The 26692-nt window shown below is 34.8% G+C and overlaps 3 protein-coding genes across 7 annotated transcripts in view; 1 reads left to right on the top strand and 2 right to left on the bottom strand.

Annotated features, from left to right (window-relative positions):
* Positions 1-3677, top strand: part of SGTB (small glutamine rich tetratricopeptide repeat containing beta) — a 23789-nt gene extending 20112 nt beyond the window's left edge. The window contains exon 11 of the mRNA XM_027732384.2: positions 383-3677. Coding sequence (XP_027588185.1) covers positions 383-494 — 112 coding nt within the window. The 3' untranslated portion in view covers positions 495-3677. The remainder of the gene's footprint in view (positions 1-382) is intronic.
* The window catches only part of TRAPPC13 (trafficking protein particle complex 13), a 26284-nt gene continuing 1625 nt past the window's right edge, over positions 2034-26692 (bottom strand). For 2 of the 5 annotated variants that reach the window (XM_027732369.2, XM_039384386.1), the window contains exons 2-13: positions 21478-21546; positions 20505-20604; positions 19829-19913; positions 18536-18663; positions 18336-18408; positions 14813-14857; positions 12346-12363; positions 10068-10201; positions 8727-8925; positions 5818-5918; positions 5009-5159; positions 2034-4913 (exon numbers count right to left, since the gene is read on the bottom strand). In XM_027732369.2, coding sequence (XP_027588170.1) covers positions 4809-4913; positions 5009-5159; positions 5818-5918; positions 8727-8925; positions 10068-10201; positions 12346-12363; positions 14813-14857; positions 18336-18408; positions 18536-18663; positions 19829-19913; positions 20505-20604; positions 21478-21546 — 1208 coding nt within the window. In that variant the 3' untranslated portion in view covers positions 2034-4808. The remainder of the gene's footprint in view (positions 4914-5008; positions 5160-5817; positions 5919-8726; positions 8926-10067; positions 10202-12345; positions 12364-14812; positions 14858-18335; positions 18409-18535; positions 18664-19828; positions 19914-20504; positions 20605-21477; positions 21547-26692) is intronic. The other 3 variants (XM_027732370.2, XM_027732372.2, XM_027732371.2) reach the window with 3 other exon arrangements.
* Positions 22548-26692, bottom strand: part of SHLD3 (shieldin complex subunit 3) — a 5483-nt gene continuing 1338 nt past the window's right edge. Inside the window, exon 2 of the mRNA XM_027732386.2 lies at positions 22548-25937. Coding sequence (XP_027588187.1) covers positions 25033-25782 — 750 coding nt within the window. The 5' untranslated portion in view covers positions 25783-25937 and the 3' untranslated portion in view covers positions 22548-25032. The remainder of the gene's footprint in view (positions 25938-26692) is intronic.

Genomic DNA, 26692 nt, shown 5'->3' with positions numbered 1-26692 from the left:
GGCAGCTGCACACTGTATTTCTAGAAAGCTAACATAAGGTTGCACTTCAACTCTAAGAGTAGTTATTTTAAACAATTAGAATAAATCCTCTCAAAAAGAAGGGAACAAATCACTGGAGCAGATGTGTTGTTTTACTGTGTAAGGTAATACTTCTTCCTCTATGTTATCAAGTAGAAGTGCTAAAGAATGAAAATAAATATTTCATGATAATCCTGTTTGGAGACACTTAAACCAGATAAAGTCATAATACTACAAATACCTTGATACTATAAATCAAGTCATCTTTAGTCTTAACTCCAATGTAAGGCACCTTTCAGCTGTATCGGGATAGCCTGTTTTCTTACAAATGCTGCTTTCACTTGCTGATTTCACTTCAACACAGGGGGCAGCAGTTTGCACAGCAGATACAGCAACAGAACCCTGAGCTCATAGAGCAACTGAGAAATCATATCCGGAGCAGATATTTGAGCGGCAGCACTGAAGAGCATTCCTGACTTCAAGGAGGCATGTGAATTGGAATGATATACAACCCGAGAATGCATACCATAGTTAGTAGCAAAAGCACCATTGTAACTCTTCTGCTTGAATAGAAGACAGAAAATTCTTTGTGTGTGTTTGCAAACAAGAATAAATCTGTTAAACAGATCTCTTGCACATAACTTGGAACATAGCGTTTATGTCTAGTTACTCCTCTGAAAATTAATACACTGAATAGGTGGTTTATTAAAATCCTCAAGTCCAAGTCATTTCAATATGTGCATTAGAATGATCTCCAGGGCTATTGAGGGGGAAGGAGTTTTGCAGTGGGCTGATCTTGCATAACAACTTAATTCTAAAATGCTGCTGTAAAAGGCATGTTATTCTTACAATGAGAACCGTGATGGCTGTACTCTCTGTCAGATATTGAAACAACAGGCCCAATTGCTGTGCCCTTAGATCATACCTAACACTAATGCTTTTGAAGTCTGTTTCTTTAAGCCTGTAAAGGGGCCATCATGAGTAACATATTTTTCAACTTTACTGGGCAGGAGGGAGAGAGATGATTCCATATGAAGGAGTACCAAAAATCGTAGAGAAAGAGAAGACAATAATTGTGTGTAGGATAATACACAGAAATCAAAGTGAAACTTGGCTTGGGAAAGGAAAGTTTTAGGAAGTTTTAGGCTTTTCTACTGCCACGTATACCCTCACATAATGATGACAGCCCTGGAGGTCAGCATTACGGCACTATGTTCCTAGGCATGGCAAGCTGTATTACATTATGTATGCAGTATTTAGCATAAGCTTAAAATTCTTAACTGTTATAAGCTAAAACTGAGCCTGTGACTATACAAATAACTAGTACTGAAAATTTATTTAAAAAAGAACTGCCTTAGAAGGATTCTTTTTCTATTCCTGTGTGGTAAAGCACTGGCTTAAACAATTGGGGATTTTTTTTAAGTATAAGTACACATAAAATGATGGTTATATTGTCATGATTTTTCCACTCTGTAGTATTTCTCTTCCTAACCTGGCTTTTCTTGCTCAGTTAATCTTACTCTTTCAGAGACCACTGCTCTTCTGTACTTCTATGATGTTAAAGTTTTTTACTCTGCTTACTGTTAACATTGCTTTCTGTTTCAAACACTTGTTCTTACTCTAGGGAGGCTTCCTCTTTGTATATCCAAACCAATTTGAGGAGCCTGCTTTGATTTCTAAGACAAAATGATCTCTGTTGGCCAGTTAGTCTGGAAGAAGGTACGTGGAAGAGTAACAGACTCCAAAATGGAGAAATACACAGGAACTCCTGAACCTCAGACTTTATATCTGATTGATCTTGTGCTCAAAAAAGAGTTCCTCAAGTAGAAGCAAATGGAGACAAGTAATGTACTTGATTCTAACAAATTACAAGTGTGCATCTATGGCATGAGTATTTATCTGCGAAACCAGGGAGAAAAGTGCAGCTGGATCCATTGAGAAATGAAAGGAATTGGAGAAAACACAAAACTAGGAAATCCATATTAGCATCTGTTGAATAAAGATGTAAAGCTTAATAGCTTTTTTAAGTTTCATACTTTATTGAATAGAGCTTGCCCATATACAGCATTAATTTTTTTTTTTAATTCTCTCTTTAAGTTGGTGTAGGTGCTTTTTTTTGAGGCTGTGGAGATACTTAAGCTTTACATTAAATACATTTCCATTTAAGAGTTTATAACTTAACATCTGCTGACAAAAAAGAAAATCCCTAACAGGATCTTTTTTCAGAGGTAGCTCAGATCCCAAGAAAACTGTTAAAGTTACATTTAGCAGGACAGGATACCATTTACAGAAAAGACCAATGGCTGCTGTAGGTGGGCTACAAACACTGTACAAGTGTTTGTACATTACTTGGAGTAGTATGTTGTGTCAGGAGAGAAGCACTGCTCCTAGCATATATCCTCCTTAACTTCACAGTTCATTGTAATTCTCTCTTTCATATCTTTAACGGCTCAAAAGTGTGTTTCACTAACTTTGATAGGGGGAACCAATACATCCAAAGTGGACTGGACAGCACTGCCAGTATCTCTCTACAAACTCAATTTATCCTTACTTTGTGACAGCAATCTTGATGCAGTCAGTTACCTTTTTACTTTAAGACAGAAAGAATGTCAAGAACTTCTTGAGAGTTCCTTAAGAACGATAGACTATATTACTATTCATAGAGTGGCCGTAGAAGTTGTACTGTCAAGTACAAGCTCTGTAGCTCACTGGATTTATGGAAGAATAATCCCCAAGGTTAAATGGAATTAAGCATTGATTAGTTACCTGGAAAACTACTCTTGAAATCATCTTCATAGAGTTGTAATATTTCACATGCTACAATACTGTCATGTTTAGGGTTTACTCCAGTAGAGATAATACAGAGTATTTATTAAAATGTTGATGGTATTAGCTAACCCTTCAGAAACGTGCTTCAACTGCCACAATTAAACATACTGCCTCTAGTAAACAATCTTTGTTTTTTGTATATTAACAAAAAGGGCTTTATAGCCTAGACAAAAAACAGTGGAACCAGTAACAGGAGCTCTCATTACATGTTTTTCCATTGAATCCAGGAACAGAGAGAGCATTTATGCTAAAGTCTACTTTTCCTTGAATAGGCTAGATTGTTTCTGTCATGCAACATGTCTTAATCACAGGATGAAGAAGGAATCTCTTCCTGTGTAGTAACTGAACTTTTCATCTTGCTAAACCACAATCCCTGTAAATTTCTTTAATTTAACGTCAGTTGCAGTTTATCATTTAACTGAGCAAATATGGATTTACACCTAATTGGTTTTATATCAGCATATAAGAAAGAGAAGAAGATATTTTGCACTAAACTGTAAACTCCTGTAATCTGCTTGCGTGGGAGTATATTTGTCTAACTATGTCTGAAAGATACCTAATGAAATATTCAGTTTAGAAATTGTTTCAGTTTGCACTTCTAGTCTTGTAACAAGTACAAAGTAAAATCACTCATACTGAGAAAGAATTGTGTGCAACTTAGAATAAACTGTTTCATGGTTACAAAAAGTCATACTGGCATAATGCAGCTTCTCTACCATTTCTGTATCTCTCCTACCTCTTATTACCATATGGTTGCATCTCCTTCAATTTGTGTTAGTTTATCTTGCGGATATATTATAAATAAAGTTATTTACTTTTTTGTCTGGATAGTTGTGGTTTTACTGTTTTAATCTGTTGATGTATCTAATGTAACAGGTAAACTGCATTCTTTAAAATACCTGTTCATGTTGGTTGCTCTGCATTTTATTAGATAGTCAGGATAGAGTTCTAATTAATTTTTTTCCTGTATGGACTTATTCCCTCATTTTAGGAAGCTGGTCCTAAATTTATACAATATTTTAAAATTGAATTCTATGGTTACAGATTTTATACGTAGGAAAGCCTTAAGTAAAATACTGTCAAAACTAACTAAGGGACATGGCAGCTAAGAAATACAAGAAGCTGTTGATTAGAATCTTTAACACTAGTTTACCTAGTGTTAAACTAGCAAAGACAGTCACCATTTTCTCTATTAAATGGCTGCCTCTGGGTGACCATAGATATTTCAGTTTTAGTTTTCAGTTCCCTACTAACTGGGAAACAACTTGCCTGTTTACAGCATGCCCTGTATTGCAGGGACACACAACTCTGCTCATGGCTGCAGATAACTGGGCCAGATTTGCTGTATTACTCCTTTTCAAAGACTGAGCCACAACCAGCAGAGTCTTTGGCTGATAATCCACTTTGGAGCTGCCAGTACCCCAACAGTGCCAGCTGCACTCTCTCATGTCATACCTCTATCAAGTTGTATTTCCTATGTCTGTGCGTGTTCCATGCAAATACACTGCCATGTGAGGTACTCCAAAATATTTCTTTTAGGGGTTTACATTCCAGGAGCTTCTCTTTAAATGGTCAGTTCCTTCAAACTGTCAGAACCATAATTTTTAAATGGTTTAAATACTTAAAAAATAATTATAATTACAAAAGTAAGTAAAAATTGCTACTATTTTTTTTCAGTCTCATTCCCATGCTGAGGTGATGTTATGTTACTGCAATATAATTTGCTAGAGCTACACTTGTTTCAAAGGTTTTATTTTTACTAGATAAAATGCATATGCATGTTTTTAAAAGATTTTAAAACATTCAAGAAATGCTCAGAGAAATTAAATCATCACAATTACATTTACAGCTATATAGGGCTTTTGTTTGTTTGTACAAACAAAATGTATGATTTGATGGCAAAAACATCAAGAAGTTGGTAAAAAAAAAGCAAGCACAGCAGAACCACAGAATTTTTTTCTTCAGCTTTGTTTGACTCCAGAAGAAACTACACAGACTTGTGCAATATCATCATACTCATATGTTCTCTTCAAAAACGTGTCTGTAAGTCTTAAGCCAGAGACACTCTAGAAAGGAAAAATATTTTTAGGAGTTGGTATTAGAAAGAACTGTTAAACTTATAAAACAGCTATTTTATAACAAAACTGTGCTAATGCCTTACTTGCAATCCCTGCACTGAAGACAACAATGTAAGTGCAAGGTGGAGGGATGAACTTGGGTGCAGCTTTCCAAGTTGCCTTCCTGAAACTCCACACCAGTGGATGGAATTAGTATTGCACATTTCTAAAACCAGATCCATAGTCCTTTCACTGCTAGAGAAAATTGAAAAACAAGAATAAACCTGTGGGCTTTTTTAAGCACTCAAGGACTGCAGACATGTGAAAGCTTGATTATTATTCAGGTTACTATTAATCAAGAATTTATAAATAATTATAAGGCAGCAAGCAAGATTGACACACAGTAGTTCAGCTTTGTTTGACACGAGCATCCTATCATGCATTTAACAGTACTGGATAACTAATACTGCTGACATTTTGGATGGACTACAAGATTTGCATGAGAAGTATCTGCAGACTAAATACATGCTTTAATCCCTGCCCTCAACTTCTATTTAGAATTATTTCATTTAATTATCACTTTTGCAACCCCAAGACGATTTGTGATTAAAGTATGAGGTACAATCCTAAATAATACTACAGACAGCTCCATGGAATTCCTCTACAAATTTTTGGCAATCTCCTAGTTCAGACGGTATTAACAGAGCATAACAGAATGGGCTATTTTGTTGTTTTGTTTATTTTTTAAAATCATTGTAATTCATAAGATGTGTTTCAAGCAGTTTTGTGTTACTACAACTCATAGTAAAGACCACATTTAACTTGTTTGAGGAGAAATTATTGAAAAATGAAACAAAACCAGCCACAACTTACCCACTCCTGAAAAAGCACAAGAATAATTTGACATGGTTACCTGCAATTTGTTATTTTACATGTAATGTCAAAAGGTTCTTCCAAATTTACAGTGTCTGGTATTGTCTCCAAAGAAAGCCTTACATCACCATAGCCAGGAGCCTGAAAAGGAAGAAGAATGTATACTCAGATTTTGAATAGTGATGTTGAAGTTTTTACTACTCAAGTTTTCCTTTACTGCAAGAAGCTTGGAATAAGAGAAGAAGGTTTAAGAAAGAAGGTTGACTCTGTGCTTTTGATTAGTATGCAAATCACAACAGTTCTCCATCCACTGCTGATGATCACCTTCTTCACAGGTTTAACAATTCATTAGATAACGGTGATCATTATTACTATGTTTTCCAGATAGTTTACACCCTTAAAGTCTGAATAGCTGTATACAGTTCCTGAGAAGATCTGCTTTATCCTGAGACCTGTTAGGCAGATAACAGATCTAAATGGACAATGTTAGTAAAATTTTCCAGCATAAAGCCACCACTATTCCACATCCTAAGAAATAAGAGGCTGCTCATTCTCCCTGCCATTTCAGTCCTCCAAGCTTCTGCCAAAATAATTAATTGCCACCAGTTAGAAAGTCACATGAATATCAACGCTTATCAACTATCCTGTTCTGTCAAGAGTCAAGCACATGTCATATGACAAACCTGTGGTAAATATCCTAGTTAAAACCAACCAGGGCTGATTCAAATTGGTAATCTGCAGATAAAAAGCAGGTTTAGATTTTCAATCCCCACAAATGATAGACGGTAACGAAAAAATAAGGGAAAAATTTGTCCTGCCTGATAAGGCTTAGTTGTTGCATATGTTCCAAGTCTACTGATAAAATCATGCTGTAGTGAAAGTTGTATTTACAGCTTGATTGAATGATATTCCTGAAGAGGTTCAGAAAGCCAGTGCTTGAAACAGGTTTTAGTCACATACAGTCCATTACAGAGTAGTGACAGATGACATTTTAGAAAGCATATTTAACTGGACATTACAGTAAGCAAAGGGATGTCAAGCCAATGGAGATTTCAGACCAGTTGAGCAGTGTACATCTGGAACCTTTCAAGAAAGAGAATTAATTACTCAGCCCTGGAAAAACACAAATATATTCAGCTGCATTAGGTCACAGGGAGGAGTCAACTGGAAAATTATACTCAGTTCCCTCAACATAACACTGTTTGCTGTAACACTGAGCTCTTCCTTTAAGAGATACATTAAGGGGGAAAAAAACCATACACAAATGCACAATAAAAGCAGTATTTTATAGAATAAACTTAGCAGCAACTGGCCAAATCAAAACAGAGTAGATGAGAAGACCTATTCTGGCACATAGTGTTGAGCTTAGAAATGAGATACCTCCAAGAATTGATGGCTAGAAGTAAAGGCCTTGAAGTAACACCACGAGGAGCAAGGTAGCTTTTATCCAAAATTGAGGTAATTGCTCGAAAGTATGGAATCAACTAGACAATTCCTCACTTGTCCTGCTCAAGGATAATGTTTAACTTTGGTCTGGTTCTAGTCTAGTCCTGCACTAAATGCCTGTGAGCAGGTGGAATACCCTTGGCATGCTGTGGACATGCATCTGTCTGGTTTAATGTCACCCAAAAAGAATGTAGTTGTGAATTCCAAGACCATTCCACAAAAAAAACCCCAACCAAATTATGGTATGTAGGGGTAATCCAGGATAGTTGTTTCTAAAATGCATTTCTGATCTGAACCATAACAATGACAGAGGGGCACAGTACAGGCAAAATTCTGGGTGTTGGGGGCAACAATAAGGCTGGCAAATGGATTAGGATGAAAATGATTAAAGGTGAACGAAGCCAAGAGATTAAATAATCTGACAGCACTTAAAAAATGAGGAGAAGACAAGAGGGAGCTGCACACACTGCAACTCGAAAGGGAAAAAGCCCAAGTATTTGCTGCTTTTCTAAAAACATATGTTGCTTAAAGTACACAAGATTGCTCATGTTTCTCTGTTAATCATGAGGCACAAACCAATGACAGATGACCAAAACTAACCATGGAGTGTGCTTCATGTGCAATACTCAAATGTTCAACAAGAAGGGATGCAGTGTGAGACAATACTGATTTAGGGAGGGGGAAAAAAATCTGTCTTTAAGAGAAATGATAGGAAAGCTCAGTTGAAAATGGGACAGTTTATTCTTAAAAATAAGCAACAAGTTTCAAAGTAACAGGAGTAACTTAAGTTCACAAAAAAGGGCAGTTTCTAATTTGGTGGGGTTATACGCACACTTTATACTTCAATTAAAAATAAAGAGAAGTTTCAGTGACTAGCTGTGAATTTCCATGATCCAAGTTTGCTTGCCTAGTTCTCAGTCAGTATGATTTCCCTACAGAATTGCTCAGTTACTAGAAGATGAGGACTGGGGGAAAGACAGAGGTAGAGACCCAATTATAAGCTTTGTAAACTCAGACTAAGATTCATTTCTCAAAGTTTTTTTAACTATTCTTCCATATCTCTCTTACCATCCTCAATTGAAAAGATGCAAGTCAAGTTTAGGCATTAGAGTAGACACACTGTGCAGCTAACTTAAGCAAGCTAGTAAATACAACTTAAAATTCATGATCAATTTATAAATCAACTAGAATAGAATAGATTCAATCAAAATTGTGGACATGAAAGACAAATAATATTACACATAAAAATTGTTACTCAAAGATAATTTTATTCTAACCAATGTATTTTGCAACACTGGTTACTTGATTTTGGCAACTAAAATGCACAGTCCATTAAGTTATCCACACTTCACTGAAGAAATACAAGAAATAACTCTCTAACACATATAGAAACATGAGGTTCAGAAAGTAAGCAGCTCACATTTTCCAAGTCATTATTAAATTGTTTGTTGAGCTGCCTTAGAAATGAGCGCTAAGTTAACTTAACACTTGAATTAACCTTACCATTCTTTGGAGCTGGCTAGTTTGCAGCCTTCCTCGTTCACCCAGATTGGTTTTCCATACAATATCTAGTTTACCAATCACTGTTACACCTTTTATTACTCCAGCTTTTTCTGCAAATTCTTGCTTTGGTTTTAGACAGTATAAGTATTGACGTGTATCCATAGGTTGTAAGTAAGTCCTTGCGCCAAAAGTAGACTCACTGTACAAAAAAAAAACACACTGGGTCTTAATTTAAACAGTTATTTTGAAAAAGACTTGAAACCCAACCTTTTTTCCCCATCTCTCACCAGTCTTACTCAGTGTGTGTGTGTTCATACTTTATTAATGGCAAAACACACAGAACAGTTTTCTGTTTTTTACACAACAGAAAACAATACTAGAATTTATGTACCCCCAAGGACTGTGGGGAAAAACCCCCATTCTTATTCATCTGAGCCAGAGAGAAATGAGATGGAAATACACTTTGACACATTATAATTTACTATCTGGCATCTTAGCATTTAAACAACAATGCTGTTAATTTTTCTTTTGCTGTTTGGTTTCCCTCACAGTAAATCTCAGTGTAATGAAACTAAGATTCCTGCTCAAAAATCATTACAGCAGATGCAAACACTTTATAAGAACAATGCTCCTCTATATTACAGGTGACCCCTTAAACAGGCAAGAAGACAGAATTTTCACTTTAGCCCCCTCTACAGAAGCACTCAAACATCACCTGCTCCAAAACCCCAAGCAAGTGCAAAGCACAAACAGCTGAAATTAACTTCACAAGCTTTTGTATCACAGTAGTCAGTTATTCTAGTATTTGGTGTTCTACTAACGGACACTAAATGAAATTTAATTTATTTCACCATAACAAATTTTTATATTTTAAGATCCTATATGGGTGTTCCACTGCTTCACCTTGACTGCTGCCTTGCTAGATCATGATTAGAACAATTGAAAACAGTTACCACTCTACTGATAGGAAGCAAGGACATATCAGGTCCTGTAAGGCTAAGTATGTACACAGAGATCAAGTCAGAACCAGATGTGGGCTAAATATGATATAGGAGATACTGAAAAAATAGTATGTTTTCATGTTACCATGTCATCCATGTTAGAAATTATTTGAGGATTAGGCTGGAGATTACTAGGTAGAATTATAAAGTTTTAAGAATAGTTTCTATGAAAAGAAAACTGGAACAGATTTTCCAGTTGAATACATAACAGGAATTTGATCTTTTTAATCAAGCAAAGAAGTGCAATCCTTCCATTACAGACAACTAACTGTAATGCTTATATCTCATGAAATCCTAATACAAAGAGTTTCAAAGTTAAGTATCCTGAATATGAACATACCTTTTCCCTACTGTGTCAACTGTGTTCAGTTCTGCAACACTGTACATCATAGATGGCTCTAAAGAAACCTTCTCCATAAACATTGGAGAGGTAGTGATATTCTGAATTTGAGCTTCCAGAAACACTTCATCTGTCTGGAAAAAAAAAAAAAGTGCAAGTTCATGAAAATGTGGTTAGTGTTATTGAACAGAGTAGACAGTCCTATTGTTAAAAAAAGTCACATGTGTTTAGTTCATGCCTGCAAATCAAATTAATTAATGCAAGAAAAAACCTTAATCCCAGTAACAATAGGAGCAAAAGTGTTAGTCAACAGGTATCTTGCCAAACAATGGATGTGGGATAATTTTGCTATGTTCTAGCTATTGCTTATTTGTAATGCATCAGTTCACCACTTCCTAAGACTTCCATCAACTTAATAGCAACTCAAGATTTAATCCAAATTATTTTAAAAAAATTTAAAAATAGAATAAATGGTAAGGAATTGCAGTGCACAACATGCCATGCCAGATGACTAGTGCATCAAGCTGTATAAAAACATTAAAGTAAGTGTGTGTTTTTTTCTTTAACTGAAAAAAATATTTCATGTACATGCTCTAAGATTTTATTATTATTATGAAACACTGACATTGTGGCTAAAACACAAAATCCAGCCTCCTCTCTCACTCAGCTCCATCATGCCAAAGGTTACCAATACTGTATGCATCTGACAATTTAACTGGTGCTGTACCTTCAGAACTTCTGAAGCTAATGCCTAAAGATAGTATTGAAGGACCAAGTCTGGTACAGAAATGAAAGCTAAGGCTGTTACACTTCCAAAGATGAAAACACATGGAACTAGAGATGGTTTTGCCTCACGTCTTTTGTGGAATTGCAAACCAATGAAGTCATTTTGCAACTCTAGAAATCTTAGGGCACAGGATGAGTCTACTAGAGGTAAGAGCCCCGAGAGAAGTGAAAAACAAAACCAAATTGCTAATTTAAATTAAAAAAAGGGGTAGCAACCAAATTTGTATTTACAGAAGAGTTACTGATTCAGGCATTTGGTCTAAATGATTGTTGTAGGCTACTTCCAACTGAACTAGTGTAGTCTATTGATTCAGATTGAAGCAGTTTATTTTATGATAAATTTTTAAAAAGTACTTTTATGAGGAAAGCAGAAAGAAGCTTATAGTTTCTTTTAATCAGTTTAAATAAATCACTTCTTTATACAAATGGAGTCCTGCTGGTAAATTACAAAATAAAAGTGTGACAAAACAGTCAAAATATGTTTAGTCTCAAAAATATTGTGTTAGAAGGAGAAATACAGAATTGCTGTGTAACTTTCTCTTGTTTACTGTGTTTATAAGGCACAAAAACCAGACAATAGCATAAATATGGCAATGAAAACTGTGCAGGCTCCATGGGTTACAGACACACCTCATGCTTCCAGGACCCGGAAATAACCCCAACTAAAACATGGTTCTAAGTAATCATTACTACTGTCACTAAAATTGATACCATTTATATCCCAAAAATCCATTGCTCAAAGTGTCCATTTACCCAAATTTTAGTTGTTTTCGAAGCAGCAACCATAGGCAGAAATTTAGAAAAGCTAATTTGAAAGGGAAAAGAAAAAACAAGCAGCATAATGAAAAAGCAAGTTAGTTTTATGTTATTTGTAATCTGGTTTAATATCACATGATTTAACACCCCCCTTAAATACTTAAAAATATGCACTATATTTTAATATAAGGCACACCTTAAAGTAAAATCAGACTGCAGAAGTAACATACTAACTCAATCAACTGTTACATGCAGTTAAAAGTTGGAAAGTGCAGTTCCAGCTAGCAAAAGGAACAAAGAATATCCAACTGCTGCTCTCTCCTTAAACCCACTGTCTCCACCACCGAGATGCAAAAAGTTCTGTCACAGCTTACACAAGCAGTGCTGTAGTGAAACCTACATTTCCAAGGGCAAAATAAGAAAAATTTTAGGAGAGAATCACTCCTGTTTTCAAATAATGAATCTAGTAAAATTTTGGTAAGGTATTTTATAGGAGGACTCCCACAAGCAAGAATCTGTAATAATCAACTCTGAGTTTCAACAATGGGTATTAAAGAAAGAGCTAACCATATGAGTGATTAGTTGCACATATAAAAACAAGAAAACATCTGTTTATGATAGGCAGAACAAACATTGCTTTTCCATTATGTTTGTAAAAGAATGTCAATAACAAGCACAGAAACAGGTAAGCAATTAAAAAAGCATACATATTTATAAAAAAATAAATAAAAATTACCACAGAACTGAGGTCACTCTAATGGGAAAATAAAAAAAAAATTAGAGAAATTAGGGTTAAATGTTAAAGAAAAAGGAGGCTAACTTTCAAACAAAATGCATCTCTGCATTTTTTTGCACCATCTAAACAAGATAGCATTAGTAAGACAGAAACATAAACAAAAATGGATGCAAACAAAGATGACAACTACATTTCTAATAACTTATAGCTAGTATGGTTACATGGTTTACTAGCTTTGCTTCAGAACTAATCCAAAGTAGAGCTTACGGCACACAAATCACAGACAAGATATGGTAGAACAAACTGACCAAAAAAAGGGAGTTTTTGACCAAATTTCAAGTTTGTCCTAAATTTAAATCCATGCAATGGGTCGTATATGAAATGGAAAAACAGTCCCTGCCATTTTACAGATAATTTGAAGTATCCACATATATAAGGTCTCAAAAAAACCCCAATGTGGTAATGTGTCCTAGCAAAGCTACAATGTAGCAAGTTATAACAAAATTTGGCATACTATCAGGAAAAACTTTTTAAAATATCCATCATTCCAAAAACTCAGTTTTAATTGCAAACTTTCTTATCTTAGGTGTCTGCATATTTGCCTCCCTGTGCATGTTTGCAGGAACAGAAGCTTTTACAAAGCCTTTTCCAAGGCACATCAAAGTCAGTGAGAGCGTTTCTATAGGCAGGTAATTCAATTTTGGGATTGCAGCAGGTTAGGGCAACAGGGCATGTGTTCTGTGCACAAATTTCAGTGATTGACTCGATTTGGATGCTACCGCAATATAAGCAACAAGCAAGAAGATGAGGTTCAGCATCATTCCTTGTCTTAGAAAAAAATTAAATTCTGGATTATCATTAGAATATTAATAGAAAATAATTTTAGTGAAAGGCATTATGAACAGACAGCATTATACCTGTAACATTAATAATAACAGTTTAACTGGTTAGACAACCTTTAGAGACCTTTAGTTAACTAAGTAACTGACACATACCATTTTCTTTTCTCCCCTGCTCTCAAGGATAATAGTCAGGATCAATGCCTTGGTGTTTTCATAGCAATGTAGTATCACACACAACATCTAATCAAAGACTTATTTCTAGTTTTTTAAAATTTATTTGAATTCTATGGTCACAACATACAGCAACACTTTACATACTTCCAGAAATTAAATAGGAGTGGTACTATATCCGTTTCCTAGGTAAACGAAAATTGCTCAGTTAATATCATCCAAAATATTTTCTTTTAAATTTCTTTCAATCAATCATATGGGTAAGACGGTAATGGGACTTGCACAAAGTCATGAGCATGAAGAACAAAAGGCATTCAAACAGCCTTTTAAAAAACCTCTACAGAGAAAAAAAACCAAAACCCAAACCCACACACACCAGCTCAAACACAAAAGCTTCCCACAGATCTCTACCATGAGGAATTGGTAGCTAATTGAGAACTGGAGTTCAAGACCAGTCAGTATAACAATTTTGTAAAAACAAAGAATACTTTTGATCTATGTCAAAAGTTTGCCCAGAATTTACCTTAAAAAGGTTTTGATTTCCATTAGTGTTTCATCACAAAACAAAACTTACACAGGAAGTATAGAGAGATAGCAACATTTAAGGTATCTGTCCCTCTCTCCCCTAACATACACTTGATATCTGAAACAATAATATAATGCAGACACTAAATATGGGTTTATTTTGCTCCAAGAGGAATTACCTAATTTTTTAGGATTATTTTTGTTTCTTTTGTTGTTAAACCACAGCAGAAGACATTTCCAGACATTCCCACTTATGGATAACAGCAGTTCTATAAAGCACACAACCATGTGCTTTTGTTCCAACCCTATTCAGGTATCTCACACCTGATCAACGTATGGTTTGAAGCCTGTGGCCTACATACATCTACCAAATTCTTACCATAAATAACCAAATATGTCCAAATAAATATGCAAGGCATATATAAGGTCATATAGTTTCAAAGTGCTGTGTGTAACTGTCACAAACCTAAAAATTAAATTACTGAATGGAAGGGTCATAATTACATTTAAGTTAAATTTAAGTAATTTAAATTTAAAAAAAAATTAATTTGTCCCCACTCTGATAAATTGTCATCTGCTTTGTGAACAATTTATCTCCCTTACAGTAAGTACTCTACCAGCCTAAATATACAAATAATAACTGAAAGTATCTGAGTTCATGGGCAACTGGAAAATATGCAAAATTGTCAGTCAATTACATTAAAGTCTTGACATGTCTATCTTAGTTACCATCTCTTTCAACCCTGAATCAAGAGCCTATTTTAAAACTAAACAATATATATCTATCATAATTTTTTTCCTTTTAAAACTGATCATCTTTCTCAGAAAGGTGTACATACAAAGCACTTTGAATTTAATCTAACCACCTAATATGAAGTAATAAACCCAGCACACCAAAACACAAATACCCAAATACACACAGATCTCACCTCAGCATTGTAGAATTTGGTTTTCACATCTAGTGGTTTAAGAACCTGAAATGAAATGGAAAAAAAGATGGACAATTGGTTTCTCAGACAACTTCAGCATAAACTGTTTTGAAGTGCTAGGGTCTTCTACTGAAGTGTTATTTTTCTTTTTGATCTTACACATAACAAACAGGTGCATAACGGAACATGTGCTACAACTGACTCGGCTAAAGCCCCACAACTAAGAGTATGTACTTGTTGCTTCTTACTTGTGCATACTTGACTGCTTTCCTACTAAGCAGTTTTCTCATATTGAAAACAAGTAATTCTCGACCTAAGCACTGGCCTCTTACAAAACCAGACAAATCCAGTGTTCTAAGTAGATCTATGTCTTTAAAATAACATCACATTCATCCCGGATCCTGAAGTGGTCTGCACTTGCTTTCAAGAGTAAGCAAGAATTATCTAATATCTACAAGTACTTCAGAGTTCTGCAGAAAACGTTGCTGAGGGCTTCTCTAAAATAAAAGAAATAGAGAACTATTCATGTGACTAGCTTTAACAAAAAACCACACTAGCCTTCACTTCCTTCTTGAAAATGCAGCTGTTTCGAGAAATAAAAAATCCAATACATCATTTTAGTCTTATGAGATTTGATCAGCAAAAGAAAGCAACTCCATGATATAAAAGCGATTCTCAAGTGTTGGTTCTTAAGTACTTGAATTTTCACATAAAGCCACTACAGTTAACACATTCAAATATGAAATGTATATACAGTGATGTAACTGAAAGAAAAAATCTTCTATTACACTTGTAAGGAAACAAATTTAAATTCTATTCCTGAAGACATTTATTTGCCTTTACATAGGAAAACTTTTTTTGTTTGTACATAAATGCACTGCATCCTAAGAGACCCCTAACGTTCCAAGTCGTAAACAAATCTTTTAGCACTGAAGAACTCAAGATTAAAAAGTTGTCTTCAGAGAGATTTCTGCACTATAACAGGCATAAAGTTCAAATCTTTCAAGTATTCATAACTATCTCTCTCTCTAGTCAGAAAAAAAAGTTAAAATTTTAATTTAGGTCTTTGCTGGTTGAGTAGGGCTTTTTTCAGCCAAATATTTTGCTTCAGTAAGCTTCTCAATAATTTTTCTGCATGCTGATTTTTTTTCTCTCTTCTGATAGACAAAGTCTTTCCATTCATTGCAGTAAATTTCAAGTGGCCTTCCAGTAAAATACAAATAATTATTGTGAGGTTCACAAATCACCCACCAAAGCTAAACAACAACCAAACCCCAAAAAGAATCATTCCTTCTCCATTTAAGCATAATGCTGTTATTACTCAAAGAAAGCCTTGGAACATAAAGCACTGTCAATCACAATAAAACTAAGTATGATGTTTTAAAAAAGAAGCTGATTATAACCAGTTCAATTTAAAAGATGATTAAAAAATGTAAATGTAAAAAAGCTGAGAATCTGTCAAAGAGAATTTTTTTTTGTTTGTTATAAAATAGCTGGTGGCATCTCGATCACAAGCAGCCATCAATTCCCATTGTAAAGAAATGGTTTAGTGTTCTATAACACTTCTTTTTGTTTGTTCTCAGATATTCTAGGCGGTGTCTCGATGTCAAATCTACAAATAATGGCAAAAATGTCTCAGTGAAGAGTTTTTCTCATAACGAATCAGAGGGTATTTACAGAATGGTGTAAAAGAGTGTGTATATATATATATATGTATATATGTAACTTTTAAGAAGCTCTTATGCTTCCTTCTTTGTAGGAAGGGCTTCAAATTTGACAGATAGCTAGCCTTAGCTATTTTGACAATTAAATTGTCTGTGCTGGGTTCAGTTAAAAACCACAGCAATGCGTAATTACAACACGCATGTAGACCTCAGAAAAATGTGCACAAATAAGTTTACATATAAAATCTAAAGGAGACAAATCAACATCTTACACAAAGCTCTGGCAAGAACAAAAGTAAGGAACAGAGAGAATATGAGATGTGAAAACCTGCAGATGCATGTGTAAGTGATCAGAGAAAGACTAGAGGGGACAGAGGTAGCCAACACTAAATCGAGGGACAGAGAATGGAGAAATGGAAACAGTTTCACAAGGAGAGCATGACAAAGCACACAAGGATGAAAATTAACTTCATTAAAGATGAAGAAACTCTGAAGAGATTCTGCATTCAGAGGGAGTGTAACACAAAAACTGATATGGAATGATTTTCCCCAGGACTGCCAAGAAACACATCTTCGATTAATCAGTTTGTGCCATTTCAAGGTAATACTAACAGTACTTGGATGTTCTTTGTCATCATCATGGCTAGGCTTCACGAACGAAGATTTGGGAAAGGCTCTACCCACATTTGCTACAGGCGCGCTGGTGGCTAAAAAGGCCAATATGAGATAGACAAGTCCGGTTGCAAAAGGCGATATCCACATGTTCTTTGTAATGAATGGCAATTTAACCTTCTAAAGACTGAAATATTTTTTTCTGAAGTATCTAGACAGAATACTAAAAAACTACAAAATGAAATCACCTCATAGAATCACAAAATATCCTGAGTGGGAAGGGACCCACAAGGATCTTCAAGTCCAATTTCCAGCCTTGTACAGGACCATCCCCAAGAGTCACACCATGTGTCTGAGAGTATTGTCCAAACACTTCCTGAAGTCTGTCAGCTTGGTGCTGTGACCACTTTCCTGGGCAGCTTATTCCAGTGCTCAATCATCCTCTGGGTGAAGACCCTTTTCCTAACATCCAACCTAAACCACCCCTGACACAACTTCAGGACTAAACTATATAATGCTCCTGTACTGCCAGATACTCTGTGAGAGTATCTTCCATTCCATGAGGAAGAGCCCACAATTATCCAAATCTTAACATGTTTCTCTAAAAAATCCCCAAACAGCCATTAAATACACAGCTAAAATAGACTCTTTCTTGCCAGAATCAGTCCACAGATAACAGTATTTTCCTGCTTTCCTCAGTTACTCCAATCTCAAGTCTTGAAATTTGTGTGATGGAACAGAAGGTTTCAACTCCGTCAATTACTTCTGTGGGTATTAGTTAGATACAGTACATCAGACATCTTTGCTTAGATTCCTTTAAAAAACAAATCACTAAGTTCCAGTTTAAAAAAGGTTACACACACTAAAAGAAAAATCAGAATTTTACACTGTAAACTCAATGGTTAGATGTATCAAAGTCAGCATGAACAATGTTCAATAAAATCCTGTTTAAAAACAGTCATAAAGCTGGCTGCTATAAAAAGGGATTTTTTAAGAGTAATTTTTTTCTCTATAAATTAAAAAAAATTGTAAGATGTAATATTTATTATTTCTGAAATGTTTACGTGTATGACAATTAGAAACCACCAGTTCATGTGAAGTTTGAAGTGATGGCTTTTAATAGTTCACTTTTAAAAGTGAACAGATTTTTGGTACGTAAAAGTTCTTTTGAAGTGTCAAATGTTTTAAAATGAGTTTTCAGGACTCACACATTTATTAAAAGTAGAGTGGAATACTTCATGCAATACCTGAAATTTGAAGAACTTTCTGAAATACATCTTCTCTCCGGTCTGCGTAGTGTAACTTACTGCACAAACTAAGCTGAAAAGAAATAATTTTTTAAAAAACAATTTTGAGTTACTTTAAATCTATGCTATATCAGAAGCAGAATGCTTGTGCTGCAGTTTCATTTGAGCTCATTCAACAACAGAAAAATTTAAAACCTTACATGTGTGTTCCTATTTCCTTTACTTCATGGTGGATCACATCATCAATGCAACAGTCAGGTTTAAGTTCTGCCACTGCAGCACTAGAAGCTGAAAGGTTCAAACGCTGAGAACTTGTCTGAAGATCAGCCTGGAGACAGAAAAACAAAGCATTGGTTAGAACTGCAGCTGCTTAAAACCATCTAAAGAAAAGTAATTTATATTATAAAGTACTAGGTTTCACTGAGCATTTTGTACCCTACACACTTTCATACATATTATATGTTAAGATGATGAAACCTACCAAAGCTAAAGAAAAGTTCGAAAAGTTGTAAGTGGTCTAGTCCTTTAATATGCAATTTATAAAATCTCTATTTGCTTTTTACATTGAGTTCCACAATGACTTCTGGAATTTCTACTCTCAGTGTTTTATTTGTTCAACAGAAAATGCAAAACAAAAATGTAGCACTAGAAAACAACTCATACAAAATACAAACCAGCGTGCAGTTTACATAGACTTGTTCTGACAACCTCATTGAGTATGCAAGTAAATGAATATAACTCCATATTTTTAGCTGTGAAAGTTTTGCTAGACCCATTCTTCAGAGAAGCTTTGCATAGAAGGGTGTGTGTCCAGAGAAGGGCAATGAAGCTGGTGAAGGGTCTGGAGCACGTGTCTGATGAGGGGTGGCTGAGGAAGCTGGGGGCATTTAGCCTGGAGAGAAGGAGGCTCAGGGGAGGGACCATGTTGCTATCTAGAAATGCTTGAAAGAAGATCGTAGCAAGATGGGGGTTGGTCTCTTCTCGTAAGTTACAAGCAATAGGACAAGAGCAAATGGCCTCAAGTTTACCCAGGGAAGGTTGAGATTGGATAGCAGTAACAATTTCTTCACCAAAAGGGTTGTCAAGCATTGGAACAGGCTGTCCAGGGAAGTGGTTGAGTCACTAACCCTGTGGGGACGGTGTAGATGTGGCACTTAGGGACATGGTTTACTGGTGGCCTTGGCAGTGCTGGGTTAACAGTCGGACTTGTTGATCTTAGAGGTCTTTTCCAAACTTAACAACTCTGTGATTCTGTAATATATCCATTTTTTGACACAAGCATAATTTTTCATTTTAATCTTGAAAGATTTCTATAATAATTTCTATTTTTATGTCTTACTGTTTCCAATTTCCAAGTATATTTTCTGGATTGGAAAAAGTGACATGTATTTCCTAAAGCCTATAAATTAGCATTATATATATACAATATATTGTCAGAAAACATACTCATCATTTTTTTTATAAATCAAGTAAGTGGATTTATCATCACATACCTTCACCAGTATGTCCTTGACAACCTGATTACTATCATTGTGCACACTAATATAACTGGAAAACGTCTCGCCCAGAAATATGTTCCTGCAGTTCAGGAAAAAAAAATATTTTTAGTAACAGTTACTAAAAAACCAGAACATGTCACTGAAACATCTTTTAGTTCTAATTTAAAAAATATATACACACACATGTGTTTGCCGGATTAAATCCTAGAAGAATATTGGCATCTTCACACCCATACTTCTGAAGCCATCCTTTTAAGAAAAACAGCTTCAAAAGAGAGCAAACAAATCAGATTTTTTTTTCCAGCTCAATATCTGAGATGAATAAGAAGATGGCTTCCAGTACCCAAAGCATCACGGTAGTAAACTGTGTTAATATAAGATGGGGTTTAAAGCAGAGCATTACACTAGTCATTCACGCACAGCTGTAAATCTCTTCCAACTTTCAATGCTTATTAAATTCAGTCATGCCATAGAAAAGAAACATCGTGTAGCACACACACACACACATATATAGATTTAGATTTATAAATCAAACCACAGGTTATTTTTAAAATGACTGAAAATCTCATTGCATGACAATGGTGTTCAAATAGAAAGAGAAGTAATAAACACATTATTATTAAATGAATCCTAAACCTTGCATGTTACAGTTACAATAATTCCTTCTTACCCAAAATTTTGAGGCAGAGTCAGCATTTCTCCTAACATCAAAGTTTCTGCACCCTTTACAGTAGAAGGATCATCTTTCATGAGTTGATTAAAGAGATTACCTGTAGAAATATCAAGTTACTATTAATTACATATTTGCTAAGTCTAAAGGTTTGTCTACATTTAAGTTAGACACTTAATCACTTACTTAGATGTAGTTTATTTTTAGATATATTTATTTTACAATAAACTTATTTAGGGGGGAAATACATATCCATAGGCCTGCCTTTAAATTCTAATTTAACTCCCGTGCACTTGTATCCAATAATTTATTCAGTATACATACTGAAGGGTACAATCCCAACCAAAGGCATAGCTCAAATTAACATTGAATTTTAAGGGAAATTCTACCCAAGTAAAGCACAGTACATAACAGAACTAATTAACCTCACTTATTTTCTTCCCCTGCTTGGTTTGTATTTCCACACAATCCTCTTTCTTGAATCTTCCCTTTGACTCTTATACTTGACTTCTAGACTTCAACTATTTCTGTGGGACAACCCAGGGATTTCCAATTTATGAAGGCACACTAAGCATAATACAATTCAAAACCAGTCTTGCAAAATTGTTTTCCATAGAACGTTCATGTGTTGGTTCTAATTACCAGGGCCTTTTCTCCAGATACAAAAAGACAGTAATGACAAGCTTTCTCCACTTACACATTTCTCTCACAGAACTGCCTTCAATTTTATGTTAATTGCTCAGACTTTGAGATCATGCATTTGAGTATCATCACTAAGCTTTCAAAGTTGTAGGTCAAGAGCTGTAGAGTGCACCTTGGTACCTTCCTTCAATTATTACCAAATCTAAAATATACTGCTGTTTCAGAGTCCCCCCTCTAGGGGAGGTCATAAGAATCCTCTAATATCTTAGATGGTCACATTGCTTAAACCTGGTAAGACATACATAACAATCAGTCAGTAGAAAAGATTTACCTGGCAAATCTCTTTCTTCACAAGTCACCGGAATATTAGTGAATAAAGTAGGTTTGGTTAGCCTCATCACTGCAAAAATCAGAAAATAAACCACAGGTCAATTAAACAAATATTTTTAAATGTTTTTTTAAAGTATAATTTTGTCTTGCTCTCCTTCCACCAAAAAGCCCCAACAAACCACAACCACCGAATAATCTTAGCCTGAAAAAGGGTAACACCTTCTTGGATCACCTGGCCTTTCACAATATAAAAAAATTCCCTGTTCTTCTGAGGTCCAATACTGGTAATGGCATTGCTCCCTCCTCCTTTGTTCCCTTGGTGCACTGACATCTACTGCTTTCAATTTTATGTGCTAAACGTCTTATACCTGTTACAGCGTTAAGGGCTTTGTGGTCTTCAGAAGTGTACCAGTTTAATTTCTTTGTGGACTTCTTCAGTTAAGCACCTGTCCTGTAATCCTCATTGCTCTAGAATGGGACAAGATGGCTAAGACAGACCCTTTCAGTCAAACACCAGTCTATAAGGAATTGCATTTACACCCTAATCTATAACACATACACAAGGTAGAGTTACAAGTCTAAAGGCCTGCATTACTTATATATCTGCTTTTTCTTTAAGCCACAACCTTTAAACTCAAGCCAGCAAAACCAGCACAAAAACCTGAGGAACAACATAACCATTTTATTGATACTGACAAAATCAAAATCATTGAGATTTTGCTACTTAAAAAACTATACTTCAAGAAAGTGGTATTTTCAAAGTCTATTTTAACTCATACTCAAAATTACGCTATTTTTACTTATATAACAGATTTAAGATGCTACTTTTTAAACTAATTCTTCCCTATTTACATTAACCATGGCCCTAATCTTGTATATAGCTTATCATGAAACCATTCACATGAAACAAAATCGAGCATTTGTAACCTTAGGTGTTGATCTGAATATGTAAAAATCATCGGGTTTTTTTCTTGGAAACTTAATAAACATAAAACCAACTAAAACTAAAAAATAAACCAAAAGGATTTCTCTTGACTGCAACAAGTTAATCAACATCCTTGCACTCATACGTGTATTGCGGCTTTACTTTTATTGCACTTTTCTACAATTTATATATCCAGACAGCATTCACTGTTTCCAGTGGTGTAAAGTATTCAATTACTTCGATATACATTTGAGTACAATGGGCTGTGTTGGTTCACAAGAACTTAGACTACCATACAGCAGACCTATGCAAGTTAGCATCGACACAAACAATTCTCACTTTTCACATAAAAAGGTAACATTTTCTCCTTGTTATGGTGAAAAGTGGAAAAATATGACTTCTGAAGGTTTAAAACCATGAGGCATATTAAAAAGATATATAAAACAGAGTAAATGGAAAACCACATTCAACATTGAAAATGAAAAACATAAAACACTGAATTGTACATGCATATGAACTAAGCATTTCTTGAACAGAACAAAATGAAAGCCTGGATTTCAGCTGGTACACTGGTGCTACTCAAGACTGTAACAATTCTGTAGGGCAGCCTCAGGTGGTATTCGCTCTTTACATGACAGTTACCCAGCTCAGGTGCTCATAGCTAGAAGAGCATCTATCAATTATTCACATATAAGCCAACCAAAGCAGCAGAAGAAAGCTGACAGCCGCAGTGACAGTGATCCCTCCTTCTGTTTAGTAAGATGCTTATTTAGCTCTTTCGCCAGTATATCAAATAAATATAGTGGGACTATATTATTGGCATTATTTAATTTTATTCAAATTTACACTAAAACTGTATAAACTAGTAGTTGCTGACTATTTCTAAAGAAAGTTTAGTCATGTTTCAGGTAATAAATAAATACATCACAGAATGAAGTCAAAACAGAGAAAAACTACTATAGGTATATTATTTTATTTAATAAGACTACCAAATTAATATTAGAAAATACAGTATCTTTGCAGGACAAGGTCTCAGCACTTTTCTTCTAAGATCCCAGACACAAAATACAACATCAAATAAAATTCAAATCACATTGCATTCTCCTCCATTATATCTTCAAAAATGCTGATACACAAAGAAACTTTGCTACTATTAATGTTAAATTCAGAAATATAATTTCAGTGAAATAATTTGGCTGTAGAAGCTACAAAACCAATAACGACCCGCAGTTACACTAGAGAGTATTTTGCACTAATTTTGCTAAGTGGTCATATTAAATGGCACAAACACCCCAAATGTCAATATAAGACCCCCTTAAAATTCAGTCAGAGTTCAAAAATACATGCCAATCACCCAAACTGAGCAATATCTTTAATTTTAATATTTAAAAAAATGCAATGCCTATAATAAAATATAATTATTCAACATAAGGATGTCATAAAAATGTAAGTAAAAGTCCAAGGGGAGTTTACTTATTTTTACACAGAGGGATCTGTTAAGCTTATGCGCACTTTTATTTGATTAGCATTAATGATAATCTAACAATCTGCAAATACATTTGTTTTCCTCCTTTTCCAGATGCCATAGACCTGGATCTCCAGCTAGAGCAAAACTATTTAGAGTCAGTGGAAGTGCCTAAGAGAAATGCATACCTTGCAGTCATATCAATCCCAGTTTAACTTCTCTACTGACCCTCTAAATATTCGATTGAGCAAGGACAGTATGACCTTCAAAAACTTTATTCTTTCAGGTCACAAAAAGCCATGATGAACTCAACCTTTTATGACTGTTTAAACCCTCAGAGACCTTTACCTTCCATAATGACAACAAACAGAAGTTTATGTATAGAAGTCTCATTTCTTAATTTCCTCACTTGTAGCTGGAAGTGCTTTCTAGTGCTCACCACTGCTGTCTTGTTCCCCAATATAATTAGAGACAAAACAACAGAAACATCAGGAAAAAATAATCTTATTACCAAAGCTGTAAACCAGCAATTATTAAATTGTTCATATTTTTCAGCACACAATTTCTACTGAAGCTATCATTAGTATTTCAGTGAAAATACAGCTAACATTACTAATAAAGCGCATTCATGCCACATAAAATAAGTTTGTGCTTCATGCAAGGGATATGCCTTCATTAAAAAAGATTCTCGCACACCTTACTTTCAAGAAATAATCAGATCTTGAAACTCTTAATGTCAAAAGTAATTAGAGATATAATAGCAATTATTACAACTCATTTAAAAACACTTTTCCTTCTCCTAATTTCAAAGAAGCAGAAAGGATGTACTTTGTTCAGCTGAAAGCATAGATTTTATTATCTGACACAGCTTGCCAAAACAGCCTGGAAATTCTGCTTTAAATTTTTTCTTTTAGACCACCAAGGGAAAGAAAAGCTACAAAATGCAGTACTAAGCCAAACAGAAACTTACTAATCTTAATTGAACCATAAGTTTTCAGGCAAAACAAAGTTAAAGAAATATATCATTAGTTAGAAAACTGTAGCAAAGTAATATAAGTAGGTTTTTGCTTATTAATTCATCAGTTGTTCTAAAGTCTATATATTCTAAACTGCTTAAAAACTCCAGTACTCTAGACAGTAATTTTATTATTAAACTGTATCTTAAATTATAAACTAAATATAATTCCATATTTATGTACAAGCAAATTCATTTTATCTGTAAGGCTTAGCTTTTCCCTAAGAATATTTCTAACATATTCACAGTATAATATATCACAGAATATCCATATCTGTCCCACAGATCTTCGGATAGTAGCATTGCAAGAGGGCAATTCATTCTCCTTGATGAGTCTATTCAATTTTATCCAGATGTCCTCCAAATTCTCATTATTACAAATAGATTGTTCAATTGTCCACTTTGCTCTATAAAATGCATGCAGTTTTAGTCTTTCCAAATTATTTTGCAGTTCTTGAGATAAAGGAAGAATCTTTTCTTTGAGTTTAGCGCTAGGGAGAGAGATACTCCAAGACCTTTTCAACTTTTGTTTTCCTTCAGGTGGTGGTTGTCCTTGATAGTCCAAGTTAACTGCTCTGTGAACAGCTTGTGCTTGGATTAAAGTTGAACCGTGTTTCATGCTAGACTGAAAGTCAAGCAGATTCTTTGTGCAGTCGTAATCAGGAGATCCTATAACATATTCTGAAGGTGTAGAAAGATGTTTTAATTCTTCTGCTTCCTCACGAGAAATAACAGGTGCCCGCTTTTTTGGTTTGAGGGGAAGTCTGTATAAATCATTTGGAAACCAGGGTGCAAATCTTGGTAACTGACGAATTGGAAACTCCTTCACTGCTGCTTCTGCAAATTTCTGCAGTTTTATTACATCTCTCTGATGTGGTCGATAATGCAAGACCACTTCCATGCTTGTACCATAGGAATCCAGTGATTCTTAGGAAAACAGTCTTAGGAAAACAGTGTCTTGATTAGGATTCTCAAATCTAGACTGAAACATCTTATTTACTAGAATGTCCTTGCCCTTTCCTTTTCCTTGACGCAAAGATCAGTGGAAAACAGGACCTAAAGTAGAAGTATTATAAAACAATAAGATACTACCATAGTAAGACAAACATCGCTAGGACATTTTTCAAAAAAGAATCAGGTAGTAAAAATAAGTGAGATATGTATTAGAACATTCTACTTTATCTAGGCTGAACATTAGTGGCTGTATTCCACCACTACCAGTGTAACTTCAGTACACTGAACATTATCCACATGCACACTGTTTATTCAACACAGTCCCTTTGCAAGAGAATTCTTCTTCTGTCACCATCTTGCACTTGCCATCCATCACTATTCTTGCTATGTATCTTAAAAGACATACAATTACTACTGCCTATCTTCTCAAATTTAGCCGACAACTTTTTTTTAAAATGTTTTTCTCCTACACATCAATATTTTAAGCCAGGGCATATAAAGCAACACGTGTGTTACAAAAACCCTTCCTGAAATAGTACTGACTGATAAAGCAGTTTTTAAAGTAAAAAGTTAAAAGGGAAGTGCTCTAGGCAAAGAGAAGTTGCCTGTTTCCATTTCATATCAGAACTACAACATTCAGTTTTAGTCTCAGAGCTGCCAAGCAATACATGCAACCTTAATTCAAGGAACTGATAATTGCTTCATCTATCAGACTTTTAGAATAATTAAAAGACTCATTAACTACTACTTTCATAAAAAGAATACATTAACCACAAACACTGTTATGAAACATAAGTATAACATGCACTCTTATTGCTCTCCTGTTTTCTCACCCTCTTAAGAAGTTTGCAATCATT

This window comes from Pipra filicauda, unplaced genomic scaffold (genome assembly GCF_003945595.2).
Source record: "Pipra filicauda isolate LSUMZ 115617 unplaced genomic scaffold, ASM394559v2 scaffold34_size3990699_pilon, whole genome shotgun sequence".
NCBI lineage: Eukaryota > Metazoa > Chordata > Aves > Passeriformes > Pipridae > Pipra > Pipra filicauda.
This window is presented reverse-complemented; position numbering and strand designations above follow the sequence as displayed.